The sequence below is a fragment of the Coenobita brevimanus genome, chromosome 104 (genome assembly GCF_032717465.1).
Source record: "Coenobita brevimanus isolate Jiangsu-jjx chromosome 104, ASM3271746v2, whole genome shotgun sequence".
Taxonomy (NCBI): Eukaryota; Metazoa; Arthropoda; class Malacostraca; order Decapoda; family Coenobitidae; genus Coenobita; species Coenobita brevimanus.
Genome location: NC_137057.1, coordinates 17,902,615 through 17,922,164, shown reverse-complemented (window position 1 = coordinate 17,922,164; position 19,550 = coordinate 17,902,615). Strand labels below are relative to the sequence as shown.

The 19,550-nt window shown below is 43.8% G+C and overlaps 1 protein-coding gene across 1 annotated transcript in view; it reads left to right on the top strand.

The window, feature by feature from the left end:
• Positions 1–7,201, top strand: part of Eogt (EGF-domain O-GlcNAc transferase) — a 28,663-nt gene extending 21,462 nt beyond the window's left edge. The window contains exons 10-12 of the mRNA XM_080285129.1: positions 611–744; positions 1,995–2,097; positions 7,034–7,201. Of these exons, the coding sequence (XP_080141255.1) occupies positions 611–744; positions 1,995–2,097; positions 7,034–7,201 (405 nt within the window). The remainder of the gene's footprint in view (positions 1–610; positions 745–1,994; positions 2,098–7,033) is intronic.
• The last annotated feature ends 12,349 nt before the right edge of the window (positions 7,202–19,550 follow it).

Sequence of the window (19,550 nt, the reverse complement as noted above, 5' to 3'; positions counted from 1 at the left end):
TGTCTTTCTCTAATATTTTTAGATATGACATTTTTTTTTTCTTGAAAGTAGGATGATGATGATGATGATGATGATGATGATGACAGTGAGGATGAGAATGAGGAGTTTAAGGATGGTGATGATGATTATGATGGTGATGATAATGGTCTATCTATCTATCTATTGCCAGACACCTCAATCCCGTTTGGGGTGGCTACAAACAAATCGCCTCCAAGTCGCCCTGTCCCCCGCCATTTCACTGCCCTGCTCCCAACTCACACCCCCCTCTCTCATATACCTCTCTACCCCATCCCTCCATCTCATCCTCGGCCTCCCCCTCCCTCTTCCCCCCTCCACCTCACTCACATACACTCTCTTCGTCAGTCTTTCACCCTCCATCCTCTCCACATGGCCAAACCACCTCAGTGTGTTCCTCATAACGCTTCCTATCACATCCACATCCACACCACAACGCTCCTTTATATGATAATGGTGATGGTGAAGATAAGGATGTTGCTAATGGTGAGGATGTTGCTAATGGTGAATATAAGGATGGTAGTAATGGTTAGTATGCTATTGATGGTGGTGATTTTCATTATTATTATTATTATTATTGTTATTATTATTGCAGGCCGAGTACACCCACCAACAGGACCTGCGTCTTCAGTTTGCACAGGACCAGTGGACTGACGTATTTGTGGCCATGCACGGTGCCGGCCTCACCCACCTCCTCTTCCTCCCTGACTGGGCTGTTGTCTTTGAGCTGTAAGTTACCCTCTGAATCCACCACTTGACAGTTTAAGGAATCCATCATAAGTTTAATAAAATCATAAGTTTAATCGTCAGGAGGTGGTGAATGTAGAAGAAATAAGACATTCTTGGGTACATGAGTTAAAGGTGAAAGTACGTTAGGTTGCACTGACTAAATAGAATGGTTCCTGAGACATTCTGCTGCTGTTTTTTATTTATTTATTTTTTTTAAGGAGCAACCATCTTTGAAGCCCTGTATTGCAGTGGCCATCCTAATATTCATTCATTCATTGCCAGACGCCATGTATCCCAAACGGGGTGGCCAAGGGCTTAGAGTTAATTGTTTTACAGGGAGGGGCACTAATCCTCCACCAACCCCACTTGACACGTAGGGAGAACGTTATGCCAACAGCATCTGGTGTTCCCAGGCGGTCACCCATCCAAGTACTAACCAGACACCTCTTTTATATTTCCACCTCTGTTATATTCCCGTACATATGACTGATTGCATTCATTCCTCTCCGTAGTCAATGAAAAAATCTGTGCCAGCTTTTAATCTGTACACCATATTAATGTAAGAAAACTCATGGCAGTTCTGGCCTGTGTTTGTACAGTGTGTGTTTGTTATTTTTGTTTTTTTACTATGCTTGCTCTATTGTGGCACAAAGGAAGAGGCTTTGTATGATGTACGTTTCCCCTTTGGTACATATGCTCTGTCCTGACAAAGATCCCTAACCTTTTTCAGCTTGGTTGATGGCCTAGTGTAGTGAAATTAGAGGGGTGATTTGACTAGTTACCGGGAAGACTTGTTCCTGCTTCCTGACCAAAGCTCGTCAAATTTCATCCAGCTGTGACTTTATACACATGTTGTAGGAGTGGCCTAGTTTTGTCAGGTGGAAACAAACTGAGTGTGGTAACCAAGAAGACTCATTCCTACCTCATAACTATAAAGCTCATCAAATTTCATGCAGTCACAAGTTTTTTTCGTGGGAGTAGCCTAGATCTGTCAGGTAAAAAGAATCTGTCTATCTATTGCCAGACGCCTAATCCCGTAAGGGGTGGCCACAAACAAATCGCCTCCATATCACCCTGTCCCCCGCCATTTCATTGCCTTGCTCCCAGCTCACACCCCCCTCTCTCATATACCTCTCCACTTCATCCCTCCATCTCATCCTTGGCCTCCCCCTCCCTCTCCCACCCTCCACCTCACTCACATACACGCTGACCATAATAACTGACTATAATAACTGGACTATGCTCTGTAGGTACAACTGCGGTGATCCTAACTGCTACAACGACCTGGCTCGGCTGAGGGGCATCAAGTACATCACGTGGGAGGACAAATATAAGCTCACACCCGAGGATGAGGTGAGAGCAAGGAAGGGTTGTACTGGAAGGGGCTTTAGATATTTTGTATAAGCTCATTAAGTGATATATTCTGGACATTACACCTCAATATTATCTTGAATATTATTGACGCAGACCACTGAAGAAAGTCCTCATTATGTATCATCTTATCTGATGTTCATTTTCTCATAAAGTCCATGTTAATTTACAAAAAGGCTGCCTGTTAAAGTTGCATTGCCTCCTACCAAGCAGATATATCAGTTTCCCCCCTCCAGTTCAAGGCACCAGTTGTATGGAAAGTTGTGATATTTGGAACACAACATTACCATAAAATGAGGACTGTATGGTATATCTTTATTAAAATGATATACATAACAGGATAATGGAATAGTGTAATGTAGAAAATATGTAGCTACAGAAGAGATGCTACAAAGTCCTCTATGTTGTCTAGAATATAACTCTTAATCGTACGGTGTTTTTCTTCGGGTGGATTGACGTGTGGGTTGAAGTCGTGTGTTATGAAACCGTAAATGATGGATGAATAGATGTGTGGCTTGTTTCACTAGGCATTTTTTTATGGCTCTCCCATTTCTATGCCTTTTTGCACCAATTTCTAAAGCATAACCACTTCATTTACCAGTGGGAAACAGGGTGGTTATTATGATGACTCAGTTCTTCCATTCAAACATGCTCAATACATTCCATCTTCTTGTATCACCTGTAATTAACCCCTTCACTACGGTGTTTTATTTTTTACTTTTTTTGTGGTACATCCAGACTTTTTCAGTGAGGAGAGAGCCTCCAGTCTTGAAGGGGTTAATGAAGGCTGTAGTATATTAAATAAGGTACATTCTGCCATGTTTGGGGAAAATGGTTTTTTTATAGCATTATATTCAGCAACTTCCGCTCTGTCTGGAGAGCACGTTGGGTGTATTCTGTGGTCTTGTCAAAGAGGTCGAAATTCCCATTCTTTACAGTGAGGTGTGAAGCCGTGCAGGTGAGTGGTCGTCTGAGAGCCTGAGTTTAGGTCCATAAGATACATTCTGCCACCCCACCCCTCGTGTCTTAGTGGGCCAATGAGAAGACGCGATGCATGTCGTCTGGGAATCCCCGAGCCAATGCGGTGGCCTGAGCCTTGTTTTGTCGACCAATCAGTGCATCTGATTGCTCTCTTTCTCCCCAAGTCTGTTGTTTACATTCACCTGCGTCGCCACAGCTTGTTGTTGCTCGGCATTTTCTTGCTTATTTTTGGTGGATTTACTGTTAATAGTAGTTCCTACACTAGTACCTGTTCCTTTCTGTTTCTTTGGCTGTGGTTTTTTATGCCTGCAGCTTTTATTATTTCATTACTACTAAAATAACAGTACATATCAGAATGTTTTTGTCGTGCAAAACATAGGAAGATTTAGTAGTCAACACTCAGCACTTCAATTATTGACGATTATCGTGGCTCCACTGACTTGGAAAGGATTATTTTCTTCTGTGAACGTAGAGGATGGAAGTAATGCAAGTATAAGTGGCTGGGGAATGGCTGGGAGAAGGAGGGAGGTGAGAAGACAGGAAGAAATCAGTAGGATAGAAGTTGTGGAAGCAATGAAGAAAGTTAAATCAGGGAAAGCCCCAGGAATTGATGGAGTGTGTGGTGAAATGCTGAAGCATGGGGGAGAGATAGTAGTAGAATGGATGTGGAAGATGTGCAGATTGGCCTGGGAGGAAGGTAGAGTCCCGGAGGATTGGAAGTCAGGTATAATTATTCCCTTGTACAAAGGAAAATGGGAAAAAGAAGTGTGTGGTAATCATAGGGGCATTTGTCTTCTTAGTATAATAGGAAAAGTGTATGGTAGGATACTTATAGACAGAGTTAGAGAAAGAACAGAGGAATTAGTTGGAGAAGAACAGGGAGGCTTTAGGAAGGGAAGAGGTTGTGTAGATCAGATATTCATTCTTAGATCATTAGTGGAAAAGTTTCTAGAGAAGGGAAAGAAGTTGTATGCGGCTTTCATGGATTTGGAGAAAGCATATGACAGGGTGGATAGACAAGGATTGTGGAAAGTGTTAAGAATATATGAAGTAGATGGGAAGTTGTTGAATGCTGTGAAGAGTATGTACGATGGTGCGAAGGCTGCAGTGCGTGTGGATGGTGAACTAAGTGAATTTTTCTCTTTGAAAGTTGGTTTGAAACAGGGATGTGTCATGTCTCCATGGTTGTTCAATCTGTACATGGATGGGGTAATAAAAGAGGTACAAGGTAGGGTAGTGGATGTTGGAGTGGCCCTGGTGAGAGAGGATAGTGTTTGGAAACTCCCTGTACTGTTGTTTGCAGATGATACTGTGTTGTTGAGTGAAGACGAAGGGGAGCTGCAAGGCTTGGTGGATGAGTTTGAGAGAGTGTGTAAGAAACGGAACCTAAAGGTGAATGTAGGGAAGAGTAAAGTGATGGTCTTTGAGAGAGGTGAAGTTAGTGAATGTACAGCGAGGTTGGATGGTGAGGAATTGGAAAATGTGAGTACGTTTAATTATTTGGGTAGTGTGATGAGTAAGGATGGAGGTTTGGAGGGTGAAGTGCTTGAAAGGGTACAGCAGGGAAGAAAGGTTGTTGGTTCCTTGAAAGCAGTGATAAGAAACAGGGAAGTGAGCATGGAAGTGAAAAAGTTACTACATGACAGTATTGTGATACCAACTCTAACGTACGGAAGTGAAGCTTGGACATTGTTGGAAGGACACAAGTCAAGAGTGAGAGCAGTGGAAATGAGTTATTTAAGAGGAGCCTGTGGAGTCACGTGGAGAAACAGGCTGACGAATGAGGATATAAAGGAGCGTTGTGGTGTGGATGTGGATGTGATAGGAAGCGTTATGAGGAACACACTGAGGTGGTTTGGCCATGTGGAGAGGATGGAGGGTGAAAGACTGACGAAGAGAGTGTATGTGAGTGAGGTGGAGGGGGGAAGAGGGAGGGGGAGGCCGAGGATGAGATGGAGGGATGGGGTGGAGAGGTATATGAGAGAGGGGGGTGTGAGTTGGGAGCAGGGCAGTGAAATGGCGGGGGACAGGGCGACTTGGAGGCGATTTGTTTGTGGCCACCCCAAACGGGATTGAGGCGTCTGGCAATAGATAGATAGATAGATAGAAATCATTTATGGGCTATAGTACAAGCTTATACTTACCATCAGACATACGATAGACTGAATATCTTTGTTGGGGGGAACAAAATGTTACTATTTTGTTGAACAAATGTTGCAGTGCGGTATTGCGCAGTTAGAGTTTAATGCATTCAAAGTTTTTTGCTTCAAAATGCCACACAATTTTCAAGATGAAAGTGTTTCTGTGTTAAAGTAGATGCCATTAGCTAAATTAAAAAAAAAAAAAAATGATTGAAATATCTCCAGTAGTCTCAGAGGTATGACATTTTGAAAGAATGAAAACTTTAAATGTGTTTTTCTCCGTTTCTTATTTCTGGCAGAAGGTACCTTATGATTCTAAGGGCCTTATTTAATCCCTTCAGTTGAGAAAGTGTCCTCAATTTCAAATAAGTCATTTGGCTGGAGAGTGAGAGACTGACAAGGAGAGTGTATGTGAGTGAGGTGGAGGGGGAGGCCAAGGATGAGATGGAGGGATGGAGTGGAGAGGTACCGATATATGAGAGAGGTGGGTGTGAACTGGGAGCAGGGCAGTGAAATGGCGTTGGACAGGGCTACATGGAGGCGATATGTTTGTGGCCACCCCTTACGAGATTAAGGCATCTGGCAATAGATAGATAGATGTATCGTTTTGTTTTCATTTTTAAAGGCTCCAACATGCTTGCATGTGTCGGCCTTGGTCACCTAATGGCGGCTCTCCACGCTGCACGATCCATTGCAGCCTCCCTGTTCAGTCCCTTAACCCTAAGGTCATACTTAATGACCTCGTCCCATGTCTTTCTCGGTCTACCCCTCATAACCCCACCCCCAATATTAACACTTCTCACCTTCCTGACCCAGTTATCATCCCCCATCCTCTCCACATGTCCAAACCACCTCAATCTACCTCTCCTCATCACAACACCAATACACTCTAGTCCCATCCTACCTCTCAACTCTTTCATTGTAAACCCAGCCCCTCCAGGCCTTGGACGCAGGGACGCACAAATGAAATATGTAAGGTGTCATCATACGTATTGTTCTGGATGTTGTCATTGTTGCTGGGGCCCCAGGCTCCTCTGGATGACAACCCACAGGACTGCAGGCTGATATTACCTTTCTCCTGCAGTTCACCATCCTCCCTGCAGGGGATAGGGTGAAAATTTAAGGGCATTTGCTTCACCAAGCAGGAAGCCATTTAGTTATATTGGTGCCACTATGTGAGGTTGTCCCTCTGTAGCAGTCTGGTCAAGCAGACCCATCAACCATAGGCAAGCATTCACCCTTGCAGGGCTCTTCCGTGCAGTGAACCTATAAGTTCCCTTGTGGCAGACGGCTCCTCACCACATTAGTGTGGAGGTTTGATTCCTGGATGGATGCCACATTTGTCACCACACAGTTAATAGGGGCACCATAGTAGGCTCTACATCACCCTGTTATTTGGTTGTATGATTACCACCCAGCATTGTCAATGGTTTCCTGGGTTACAGGAAACTATTTGGCTTGTCACTCATTGTAAAGCAACCTAAAGTGGAAAGAAAATTAATGAAAAGTAACAGGAAGGAATGGAGAAAAATAAGAAGTGAGGAAGGTAGACATAGGAAAAGAATGATAGACAGGAAAGAAGTAGGCAGTACTACATCAAGTTAGTGATGATGGATTCCCTCACCTACCACCTTGTCATCCTAGTAAAGGAGTTAAATGCCTCTCTTATATATATACAGTATATACTATTATATATATATATATATATATATATATATATATATATATATATATATATATTTGTTCCTGTATCAACCTTCCACCTACAACACATGTAACTGTTTAATTCCCCACAGGGTCATCATCCAGACTTAGGAGCCCATGAGAAATTCACCAACTACTACTTTGATGAGGGTGAGTTCACTCGTCTTGTGGGTGAAGCAGCAAAACACGTCAGATCACACCATGCCTGGCAGAACCTACAATCCACGTCAGATACTACGCACAAACACACCGAGTTGTGACTCAGGTACTGACGGGTGACACAAGGCCCTGTATCCTTGTCGGTTAAGGTGGCTTCCCAGCACCTCTTCCTTACTATCAGTAGTTTATATCAGTATTTGATACATTAATATTCTCAGTTAAGTTCTTTATGCAGTCTGTGTGGATATTTAAAAGATTTGAATAACTTAAAAGAGAATAGTAAGTTGTAGTAAAGATATATTGCAAAGGAAGAAGTGCAACCAGCTTCCCAAGCCGACAAGAATGAGGAGTAAGGGGATGGATGGCCTGTTGTTCCACATGGCTAGGGGGAGACAGTGATACACTCAGGGACAAAAGGTCACCTACTTTTGCAAATCCTCTTTATGTCACCATTTTAACATACTGTTTTTTTTTTACAGAAGAGTTGATAGTAAATTTCCCTTGCTACCTGTAAACCTGATATGCCAGTTGCTCATATTTGACAGTACTTTACCAGTGTTTATTGTTAAGCAGCATTTTGCCTGCATAAAACGTAAGGCTTTAAGTGAGGACTGGTTGTATATGTCAATGTTCAGAATGTCTGTCTATCTATCTCTATCTATTGCCAGATGCCTTAATCCCATGAGGGGTGGCCACAAACAAATTGCTTCCATGTCGCCCTGTAACGTCTTATTTTTTAATGTACACAGTTGGTACCTTAAATTAAAGCAGACTGGCAATTCAACTTGTTAGGTAGCAATGAAATTCAAATGGATAATATTCCGTAATTAACTGCATACACTTGATATAAAAAATTACATAAAAATAGAGGTGACATATCTTAATGAAAATTGGTAAATCAGCTTTATTAGTAGCACTGGAATTTTAACATGATTTTACTAATTTAACTTAACCCATTCCGTGTGTTTACAGTGTTTTGGTGATGGTACCTCCAGTTTTATTCATTGTACAAGAGATTTACTTTTGTGAAGGGGTTAGTGAATGTCATGTCTTAACCCTTCCCAGTTGAGCGAGTCTCATGTCAACTGGATAAAATTGCCTGGAGGGAGGAAGTATGAAATAGAAAACACTTGATCATTGCCAGGATGTTAAATGCAAGTAGAATAGCAAAGGAAGTGACATGACAAGGAAGACGTAAATAAATGCACAGGCCGGGACTTATCACAGAGGTTCCTGGAGCTATTCGGCCCCAGTCCCGAGGGCCACACGCCTGAGCCAAGCCCGGAAGTCACGGGAAGCCCAGGACGCGAGAGGACGCCCTTACGAGTTATCCCGTGCCCTCTCGGCACGCCTCGCATTGGCGGTGCCCCTAGCCCGGCAGGATCGCCGACGACATGTTCCTGCCTATCCCCCTGATGAATACGTGTGATACTGTAGTATGAGTGATTTAGGTTAAGTGTGAATTCCCCTAATGTAAGTGTTGTGCAGTGATTTCATATAGTGAATATCGGGGTAAATAAGATCACAGTGAGAAGTTAAAGGACGAGTGTGTAAGATCTGATGAACTATACTTATGAGTGACATCCCTGTTATACAATTAGTAAACCTGTGCCGCCTGGAGATTCCCCTATAAAGACATACCCCCATTACTGTGAAGGAATATTGTGAAAGGGAGTATTAATGGTATTCTCTTCCTCCCCCACGCTACCCATAAATCTTGTTTATCACCCTCTCTCACTCCAATATCCCGAGTAAGTGTGAATCAAGAATAAAATCAATTACCAAAGTCCCTCGGCTAGTGGAAACCATATAAACTTCACGGCTAATATCTGCCGCTCTCCAGTATTACCATAACTTTCCCCTAGCCGTCACAGGTCACTCCCCGCACCGCCCCTATCTCCTCCTCATGAGACTAAACCCCCCTCCCACGCCCCCGTGCGCGCTTATATTTATTGCACTTCTGATACACTAGGATTGATTGTGTTATCATTACTATCAGAGAAGCAAGTATCCTGCGAGATACACATATCCTAGATAAGGTTTTATATCGCTATGTATTGTGCTGTAATATCTGTTGATTTGTCCTGTGTCTGACTGTGGTAATATTCGTGTAAAGGTTGTTGCCTAGAGTTTTTGTGTCCTGCCTCTCTTTATTGCACTAAGCTCCGGTCTCGAAAGAGGACCCCGCTCCACGTTAGGTGATATAGGAACGAGAAGTCAAGCCTAATTTCACCTAGCATTACACTGCATTATCTTGCAGTCTAGCTCTAATACCACTACATCTCTTATGCACCCACTTATCACAAACACTGCATTATCTTCCAGTCTACCTCTAATACCACGTTGCTGGTTCCTTGAAGGTAGTGATGAGAAATAGGGAAGTGAGCATGGAAGTAAGAAAGTAGCTGCATGATAGTACTGACGTGATATGAACTCTAACATATGGAAGTGAAGCTTGGACCTTGTTGGAAGGACGCAAGTCAAGAGTGAGAGCAGTGGAAATGAGTTATTTGAAAAGAGCATGTAGAGTTACATGGAGAGACAAACTGACAAATGAGGAAGTGAAGGAGCGTTGTAGAGTTACATGGAGAGACAAACTGACAAATGAGGAAGTGAAGGAGCGTTGTGGAGTTACATGGAGAGACAGACTGACAAATGAGGAAGCGAAGGAGCGTTGTAGAGTTACATGGAGAGACAGACTGACAAATGAGGAAGTGAAGGAGCGTTGTGGAGTTACATGGAGAGACAGACTGACAAATGAGGAAGTGAAGGAGCGTTGTGGAGTTACATGGAGAGACTGACGAATGAGGACGTGAAAGCATGTTGTGGTGTGGATGCGGATGTGACTGACAGCGTTAAGAGAAAGACTGAGATGGTTAGGCCATGTGGAGAGGGTGGAGAGCAGGAGACTGCCTAGAAGAGTGTATGTGAAAGAGGTGGCGGGGGAAAGGGGGAGGGGGAGACCAAGGATGAGACAGAGGAATGGATCAGTATGAGAAATGGGGTGTGAGTTGAAAGGAGGGCAGCAAAATGGCAGGGGACAGGGCGACAGGGAGGCGACTAGTTTGTGGCCACCCCTTACAGGATTATGGCTTCTGGATATAGACAGACAGGTAGATGGATAGACAGACCAATAGATAGATACAGTTGATAGACAGGAACAGTTCACCTGGAATGCGTAGAGTCAAACACAGGTGATTTCATACCCCTAGATCACCACTCACTCTCCGACCCCTGCCACTCCACACGCTGCAGAACACGTACAATAACAATATCACTACAGAAGCCTATATAAAGCAAAGGACTCAATAAAGACATACACTGAGGGGGAGGAGGTATATTCGGCGAGAGATTAAGCAGCATTTGTAGTTGCGGACGGCGAAGTACCGGTAATGCTATCTGAATACGCTGATTAAAATATTCATTGTTATTATCCCTTTTAGTTTGGGTAAATGAGGATAGTTCAGTATCTAAAAACACATTTCCAACCTGCAACATCGAATCAGCTAACACAGGACAATAATAATTAGCTGGTGAAAGGGGAAAAAAAATCTGAAATAGAGGAATCCGTAAAGTACATGTAAATATGCTCCTCAAATCTAAACCAAAACATAAATATCCTTATCAAAATGTACTATAACTAATTCCTGATGCACATGTTTATCTTCACTGCTCTTCATATACAGTTGTTGTTGTTGTTGTTGTTAAGATTTATCCCTCTACCTTAATCGAGTGGACACGGGCAAGAAAAGTCCGTCAGGGGAGGAAATTCTAGTAAATCAAGTGGGTGGGGGGACGTCTAGCGGGGTGGAGGATAGGAGGAGACTGTCATATACAGAAATGTCGTTGCCCATCAAATTATATATTCTTTCACTATCAAATAAGGATTAAATCTGTATATTTTAAGGGTAACTCACAGTAACTCACAGTAGATTTCTGGACGAAGGCACTCCTGAGCCTGTCACTCCAGCTCAAGAGCCTGTAAATCATGGTGGACGTGTGAGGTGGTTATACGTGCCCTATAATTGTATAAATATTCTTGTCCCTGCCAGAACTTGTCGAGCCTTCTTTCAAACTGGTTTACTGATACAGCACTGATGACCCACCATGGTAAATTATTCCAATTATTTGTTATTCGCAGAGGAAAAGAATTCATCCTGAGGTTTGTCCTATCTGTCTACCCTCCACTCTTGTCCTCTTGTAGTTGTTCTGTCGCTTCTCATTGTAACATTTCATTTTATATTTCTTGACAGCTATCATACCGTTTTAATGATGATCAATTACACTCCTCCGGTACTTCAGAATGCGAGAATTTGCCATAATTTTACTCCTTTCTGTATATGTTAGGCCCTTTCAGGTGTTATTTTTTCAATACTACGCCGTCTTCATATCATTCTTGCTAGGCTGTTTCTATAAATGCTATGTTTTGAGCTAGGGCAGTTAGATATAGCCTTCATAAGCCAATCAACTACCAGAACGTTCTCCTAGGTATGATAGACGCCTAACTGAAGCGAGAATAAACTGAAGAATAATGTTAGACAAGAGAATAAGCTGGAAGGAACTAGACATTACCTTCTCGTCTGAAGTTGACATCCACACCTCTTCCAGAGCTTCATAGTCTTCTTGCGGGTATACACAGTGATTCATAAATGCATACTTCCACGTTAACTGGTCTTCTTTTTAACATATAAAAATACCAAGATTCTAAAATTAGGAACAGTTGAATTTATCCGTGAAAAAGCATATAATACTGCATCTTTCAACGCAACTGTTCGTCTGTACCAATTACAGTACAGGGAGAATGGCGAGAATGGGAGCTAAGGGAGTACGCGGAGGGAACAAGGGAGTGACAAGGAGTTCGTGTAGGTCAAGGCCAAGGTGAAATCTGTGATTATTAGGCCTACGAGTAAGAATGAAGGGGAAAGAAGGGAAAAGGAGACTGGATCAGAGAGTGAAGATGATCAGGAGCCAGAGGTGCTGGACGAGGATATTATGGTACAGTGCGAAAGATGCGAGTGCTGGGCGGCTGCGGTGAAAATGGATGCAGAGGGGAAGAGGAGGGATAGCACAGAAAAGAAGGGATTGTAGTGCAGGATGTGCCTTCTGATTCTGGTGGAAACCCCAAAGGAAAGGTTGGAGGGAGAAACAAAAAGGTACAGAGATCAGGTGGATGTTACGGAAAGACTACTAAGGACTGTGGAAAGGAGTAATGAGAGAAGACAAGAAAATAACAGAACCGAAAAAATAGGAACAAACGGACAAAATACCGCTAAGTCTATTTTCAGAAGGGAATGCAGAAGGTCAGGGAGCGGAAGATGTGACAGAGGAGAGGGGAAGAATTGAGAGAGTGAGGGATGCTATTAGAAAAGAGATGATCGAGGAAGAGGGGGAGGTGATGAGTGAGGTGACAGTTCAAGAACAAATAAGAAGAACAGATAAAGCATGTGAGAGAGAAGATAAAAACAGAAGATGGCAGATAGCGAGGAACGGGGAGTTTATGTATGACAGCGCAGCAAGGAGGACAGCTGAGAGCGAGAGGAACAGGGAGAGGAAGGAACATGTCGTGAAAAGGGACTACCGGAACCGGCACCAGGATCATAGAAATTACAACAAAGGGAGTGAATCAAAAATAACTCGGGGGAATAATGTAAGAACGGAAGAGGATCATACAGACCTGAATAATTTCTTGGGGAGTCCCATAACAGCCACCTACAGGAAATTTGGACACGCCAGGGGTTACAAGGGGAAGGAAGGAGGGAGAATATACGGATTCAGAGGATGAAGGCAGTGTATTAAACTGTTTAGAAAAAAGCAGAAGGATAGACTATAGACAGTGGAGGAGAGACAGAGAGAGGCGAGAACGCTTGAGAGACAGTGAGATTGACGATGATCAGACTACACATAGGAGGGAGGAAAAGGAAAGAACAAATGCTGGAAAGTGGGGGGAATGGAGCCCGTCTCAGGGGGTATCGGTACTAAATAGATCCCAGGGAGCAAGGAACAGAAGGGGGGAGGAGGATAAGAGACAGAGAGACGGGAAAGAAGAAGAACAAATAACGCAGAGCATGGAAGGTGGGTATAACAGGCTGGAAAAAGGAGAACAAAAGAAAGTGATTATCTGTGGTGATAGCTCAATGAGGACAACAAAAGAGTGGCTGGAGGAGGCAGACACGGAAGCAATTAGCCTTAGACGGGCGGGTGTGCGTGAAGTGGTGAAGCAGGCGCGAGATGTCAGATTCGAGGGAGGGGAAGGAACTATGATAATTCAGGGAGGCGGAAATGGGCTTGAACGACGAGGGCTAAGGGGAACAATCAGTGAGAAAGAGGTGTTAAGACTATCAGGGAACATAACAAGTGGGCTAACATCATAATAGGGGGGATTTTGAGGAGGCCAAAGGAAAGCAGGAGCAATGAAAAAGTTAGGCTGGCTACAAATGAGGAGATAGGGGAACTCACACAGTGGATGAACTCAGAATTCAAGAAGGAAGGGATCAAACAGGTGAGCCTCATGGGCCTCGATGGGGTAGTGAAGGAGTTTTGAGGAAGATGAATGGCACCTAAAGCAGAAAGCAGATGAGCACATAGCAGTAAGGATTAAGGAGGCAATAAGGCGAGAAGAGAGGAGGAGCGAGGAAAAAAGGAAATCAGATTGACTAATAATTATGCAATAACCAGGAGGGGAGAGAAGCAGACAGAGGGGGCAAAGGAAGAGCAGATGCAGAGGAGAAACGTAGACAGCAAGAGAGTAAAAGGAGAGTACAGTACAAAAAGAATGGAGGGCGGATCAGCAAGACAGAAGAAAAACGAGAAGAGGAGTCGAAAATAAAGGTAGGATATATGAACACTCAGGGATGGGGAAGGGATACGTGGAGCGAGGTGATATAAGTGTGAAGAAAGGGACCTGGAACGTTTAACATTGACAGAAACAGGTCTGAGAGGGAGGATGGAGAAAATGAGTGAGGAATTCAAGCTGATAGGGAAGGGAAGGGAGAGGATAAAAGAGAAAGGTGGAGGTGTAACTCTAGTTGCAAAGAAGGAGTAGAGGGTAACTGAATTACGTTTGGGGGATAGTGAGGAACAGGACGATGTGCTGGCAAAGAAGCTGGAAAACAGAAAGAAGGAAGAGAGGAACTTGGTGGTAATGGTATGCTAAATATGGGAGTAGAAAATGGGAGGGAAGCAAAACGATATGAAGTGATGAGCAAGGTAATGAGACAGTGCAACGGGGGGGTGTTGGTGATGGGGGACATGAATGGGCATACTGGACTGCTTGGAGACAGAATCAGAGGCAATGGGAAGCTGCTACTGGACTCTTCAGAAGAAAATGAGGTAGAAATTCTCAATTTAACAAGGACTGAGGGGAAAGGCAACCTGAAGGGGTACAGACGGGGAAGCATCAGCGATAGACTACATGTTAGCAAATGATAGGGTGAGGGGCAGAATAAAGAGCTTGTGGGTTGACGAGGAAGAAGACGTTGAGCTGAAAAGTGACCACAATATGATGATTGTTGATCTGATGACAAAAAAAAAAAAAAAAAAAGCAAGGTGGAAGGTGTTTAGGGAGGAATTAGAGGAACGGAAGGATATTACAGAGGGGGTTAGAGGAGCTAAATGACAGGTTACGAAGGAATATAGTTAGAGCGGCAGCGAAGGGGGTTGGTGCAGTAAAAATGAAGGTGAGAACGAAAAGAAAACCATATGGTGGACGGAAGAAATCAAGCAAGAAAGAAAAAAAGAGGAAAGAGATGAAGAGATATAGAAAAAGGCAAACAATATGAAAGAGGCGAAGGGAGTGATGCAAGAATGGTAATTAAGGCAAAAGATTACGAGAAACAGAGAGAAATTACAAGAGAGAGACAGTGTGTAGAGCAATAGGGGGCTGGGAATGAAATCAAATGGAGAGAATACAAAGGGAGAAAGGCGGAGGAAGTAAGGAATGGTTCGCGTGGTTGAAAGGGAAGGAACACGAGGAGGTAAAAGTGGATAAGCTGTTCATAAGAGGAGAGGTCTTTCAAGGCAATGAAATAGAGAGAGGTATTAAGGAATACTGGGAATGGGTTGGAGGGGCGAAGGGAGAAGAAGTAGAGAGGGAATGGATAGTGGAAATGGAAGAGAAACAGATGAATGTACGGGAGCTAGACAAGATGACATTGGAAGAGGTAAGGAAAAGCATAAAGAAGTTAAGGAAAGGTAAGGCAGCCGGAAACGATGGACTGCCTCCCGAGATGTACCTAGAGGGGGGTGAATACATGGTGAGGAACTTGAGGATGTTGATGAAAGGGATAATGAGAGAGGAGAGGACACCTGATACATGGAGAGAGGCAAGAGTTACAATGATACTCAAAGGGCGAGGCAAAGACCAGGGGGACATCAAGAACTACAGACCAGTGACGGTAGTGAATGTGATATGTAAGCTGTTTGCAAATGTAGCCTAGTTCAGCAAGGATTGAGCGAAGAAATAGCGTGCTAAGTGGTGAACAAAACGAGTTCAGAAAAGGACGGAGAGGGAGTGAGAATGTGTTTGTGCTGGGGTAGATTTTGGAAAAGAAAAGAAGACAGGGGCAGACGGTGTGGCTAGACTTCATAGACATAGAGAAGGCATTCGATAGAGTGAACACAGAAGCTCTTTGGGAGGTGTTACGAAAGGCAGGAGTGACCGAAAAAACTAGGAAATCTTAAAAAAACATGTATGAAGGAACAAAAGTGAAAATGAGGTTAGGGGAATGGGAAACAGACTGGGTGAGAGTGACAAAAGGGGTGAGACAGGGATGCACACTCTATCACCAGTACTCTTCAGTATCTTTGCGGAAGAGTCTGTGCAAAGAGTAAAAAAAGGTGGGAGAGGAGGTAGAAGGGGATGGATAGAAACTTGGAGTGTTAACGTTTTGCAGATGATGTGGTGGTATTGGCCGAAACTAGAGGAGGACTAAGAAGAATGCTGGAAGTATAGACAGATATGGAAGGGAACTGGTGGTGAGCTTTAGTGGAGAGAAGAGCAAAGTGATGCAAATAGGGGGCGATGTTGAAGAGATGGAGGATAGAGAGTGGTGGTTAGGGGGGAGGAGAATGGAGGAAGCAAAGGAGTACAAATACCTGGGAGTGTGGATAGGAAGGAACGGTTTTAAGAGAGAGATTAATGAAAAAGTAAGGAAGGGAGGGAGAATTTTGGGAAGTTTACTAAATGCAGTGAAGGAGGGAGCAAATGGGTACGAGGTATAATAAGAGGATTGTGGGAGGGGATTGGAGTGCCAGAAGAGGAAGTGGAACGGTTGGAAAAAGTTCAGAACATAATAGGTAGTCTAGGGCTGGGAGCAAAGAAATGGACAGCGGTAGAAGCGGTGAGAGGAGACATGGGATGGAGCACCTTTAAAGAACAAGTAATGAAGGCGAAGATGAAATTCAGGCTGAGACCAGATGCAGTGGAGGATGATACCTGGGTTAGAAGAATCTGCTTGTGGACGGGGGTTAGAAGTAGATGGGAAAGAGAATGTAGGAGAGGACAGAGGAAACTAGGGATGATACGAGACAGACCAGGAGCAGAATGGAGAGAGGGGATGGCAATATAGGGAGGGGGCAACTTAATGAAGACAGTAGAGAAACGTGTCCAAGAGCGGGGGATAAGAGAATGGAAAAGCGGGATGGACAAGAAGACATTAGAGATGTATAAGAAGAAAAGGAAACCGGGGAGAGAAGAATGGTACGATGGGAGATTGGGTGGCAAGATTCTCTTTAAAGTAAGAGCAGTGGCCTGGGAGCTAAATTCAAGAACAGGGAGGTGTAACGGGGGAGTCAAGGAATGCGCGAATTGCTGGTTGGGTGGGGAGAGAGTGGAAGAGACTGTTGAACATGCAGCGACTGAGTACGAGGCCTATAAAAGGGACAGAGGTGTGTTAGAAGAGAGAATGAGGGGATGTGCGGGAGAAGTGAGATGGGAAGAAGTGAAAAGATGATAAAGGGATAGCATGGTTGTCTGAAGTGGAAGAATTAAATGAGGATAAAGTGAGGGAGAGAATGGCTGTGACGTATGGAGGAAGAGAGAGAAGAGGAGGGAAGGGGAAAGGGAGGGGAGAGAGTACATGCGGAGTAAAAATACGTATCTTAAGCTTTTCTTATAACTAGTCTCCAACTATCTCTCTCCTACCAGATTTTACAAACTAGTCTAAATTTTTCCTCTTACCTTTACTTTTCTCTTGGGGGAATGCCGGTATCTAGGCGATACTGACGGGTTGGAAGGTGAACCTCCCGCAGTTACCCCAACAAAAAAAAGAAGAAGAAGGGTATTTCAGTAACGTAAGCTGAAACGATGGTCGGAGAAATAAAAGGAAAAAACTCGCAAAACTGAATACTTATGAACTACCTGAAAATGTTGCTTATACGGGTTGGCCTACGGGTCGTGCCGTGACCGTGCACTGGTGAGATGTCTGCGTGATGCGGTTGTTACGAAATATTTATTCTGTTGAAACAGTAATGGTCGTAATAGTTGGCATCTTCCAGATTTAGTCTGCCAGACTCAAAGTGATTTCTGCCGTGGAGACGACGACATACACAAATGAATTATCTTGTGGTGGGAAGACAGCAGATCACTCGCTTCCTTAGGCCACGGGTAGGCCTGCCCTGAGTTAACTGTTAATGGCATGGATGTGTCTGATAATAGTTGAGAAGAATTGCACTATATTGATAGGGTAATGGTAACATTAAGGATCGACACAGCTTTTAGAATGTCCTTTCTAAGCTGTTTATCCTAAGTAGAATCATCTGGCAAAGCCAGAAGGAAATTGGCTGTAGCCGCAGTAGATAAATAATCAAATTGTTTCTAGCCTCTTAAGCCCAGGGGCCATGTCTGCTGGGCTGAATAAAATTGTAACATTAGCAAGATTCTGTGTTGAAATTTGTCATTGTGCTGGAGGGGCTAATACAGCAGTCACCTTAAAAGTGTAAGGTAACAGTCAGGCTAAATATCAAGACATGGTCTGTCTTTCTATCTATCTATAGCCCGACGCCCTAATCCTGCAAAGGGTGGCCGCAGACAAAACGCCTCCAAGTCGCTCTGTCACCCACCATTTGACTACCCTCCCCCCAACTCACCACCCCCTCCCTCATATACCTCTCAACTCCATCCCTCCACCTCATCCTCGGTCTACCTCTCCCTCTCCCTCCCTCCACCTCACCTACATACACCCTCTTAGTCAGTCTTTCATTCTCCATTCTCTTCACATGTCCAAACCACCTCAGTGTATTTCTCCTGAACTTCTCAACCACATCCACATCCACCCCACAGCGTTCCTTCACTTCTTCATTTGTCAACCTGTCCCTCCACGTCACTCCACATGCTCCTCTCAAGTAACTCATTTCCACTGCTCTCGCTCTTGACTTGTTCCCCTCTTGCAAGGTCCATGCCTCGCTTCCATACGTCAGGGTAGGGATCACAATACTATCATGCAGTGACTTCTTAACTTCCATACTCACCTCCCTATTTCTCATCACTGCTTTCAGTGTACCAACAACCTTCCTTCCCTGCTGTACCCTTTCACGCACTTCATCCCCCAAAGTTCCATCCTTACTCATCACACTACCCAAGTACTTGAATGCACTCACATTCTCCATATCCTCACCATCCAACCTCACTGCACACTCTGTGACTTCGTTCCTCCTCTGGTAATTTCCACAAATGCACCAAACTCCCTAAGAAACTTAAGATTATATTTCCAAAGTTTTTAATGTTTTTTTTTTTAATCTGATATCTGTTTCTGTTGGAAATCACCCGTTTTTGAGTTATATATGCCCACCCATAGATAATGGGGGACCAGTGGCAAACTATAGGGGTTTTAGGTGGGGGAAACATGCCAAAACAAGGGATTTATGGCAGAAATGCAAATCAGAATCAAGTAAATCACATTAAAGAAATAAAAACCTTTGGGGGAAAAAAAAGCCTTATTATTAAACCAACCAAAAACCCAACCTAACCTAACCTAACCTATCAAACCTCACCTCACCTCACCTACCAGTAACCAACCTCTGCCCCTCTAAAATAGACCTGTTGTATGCTGTCCAGAAATGAACCCTTGACGTCAGACACTGGCTATCCTTACTCGTGACGTCTTTTGGTGTTCGATAATACAGGTATGGCAGCACCTGTTTGTCTCTCCATGTAACTCCACAACGCTCCTTCACTTCCTCATTTGTCAGTTTGTCTCTCCATGTAACTCTACAACGCTCCTTCACTTCCTCATTTGTCAGTTTGTCTCTCCATGTAACTCTACAACGCTCCTTCACTTCCTCATTTGTCAGTTTGTCTCTCCATGTAACTCTACAACGCTCCTTCACTTCCTCATTTGTCAGTTTGTCTCTCCATGTAATTCCACAACGCTCCTTCACTTCCTCATTTGTCAGTTTGTCTCTCCATGTAATTCCACAACGCTCCTTCACTTCCTCATTTGTCAGTTTGTCTCT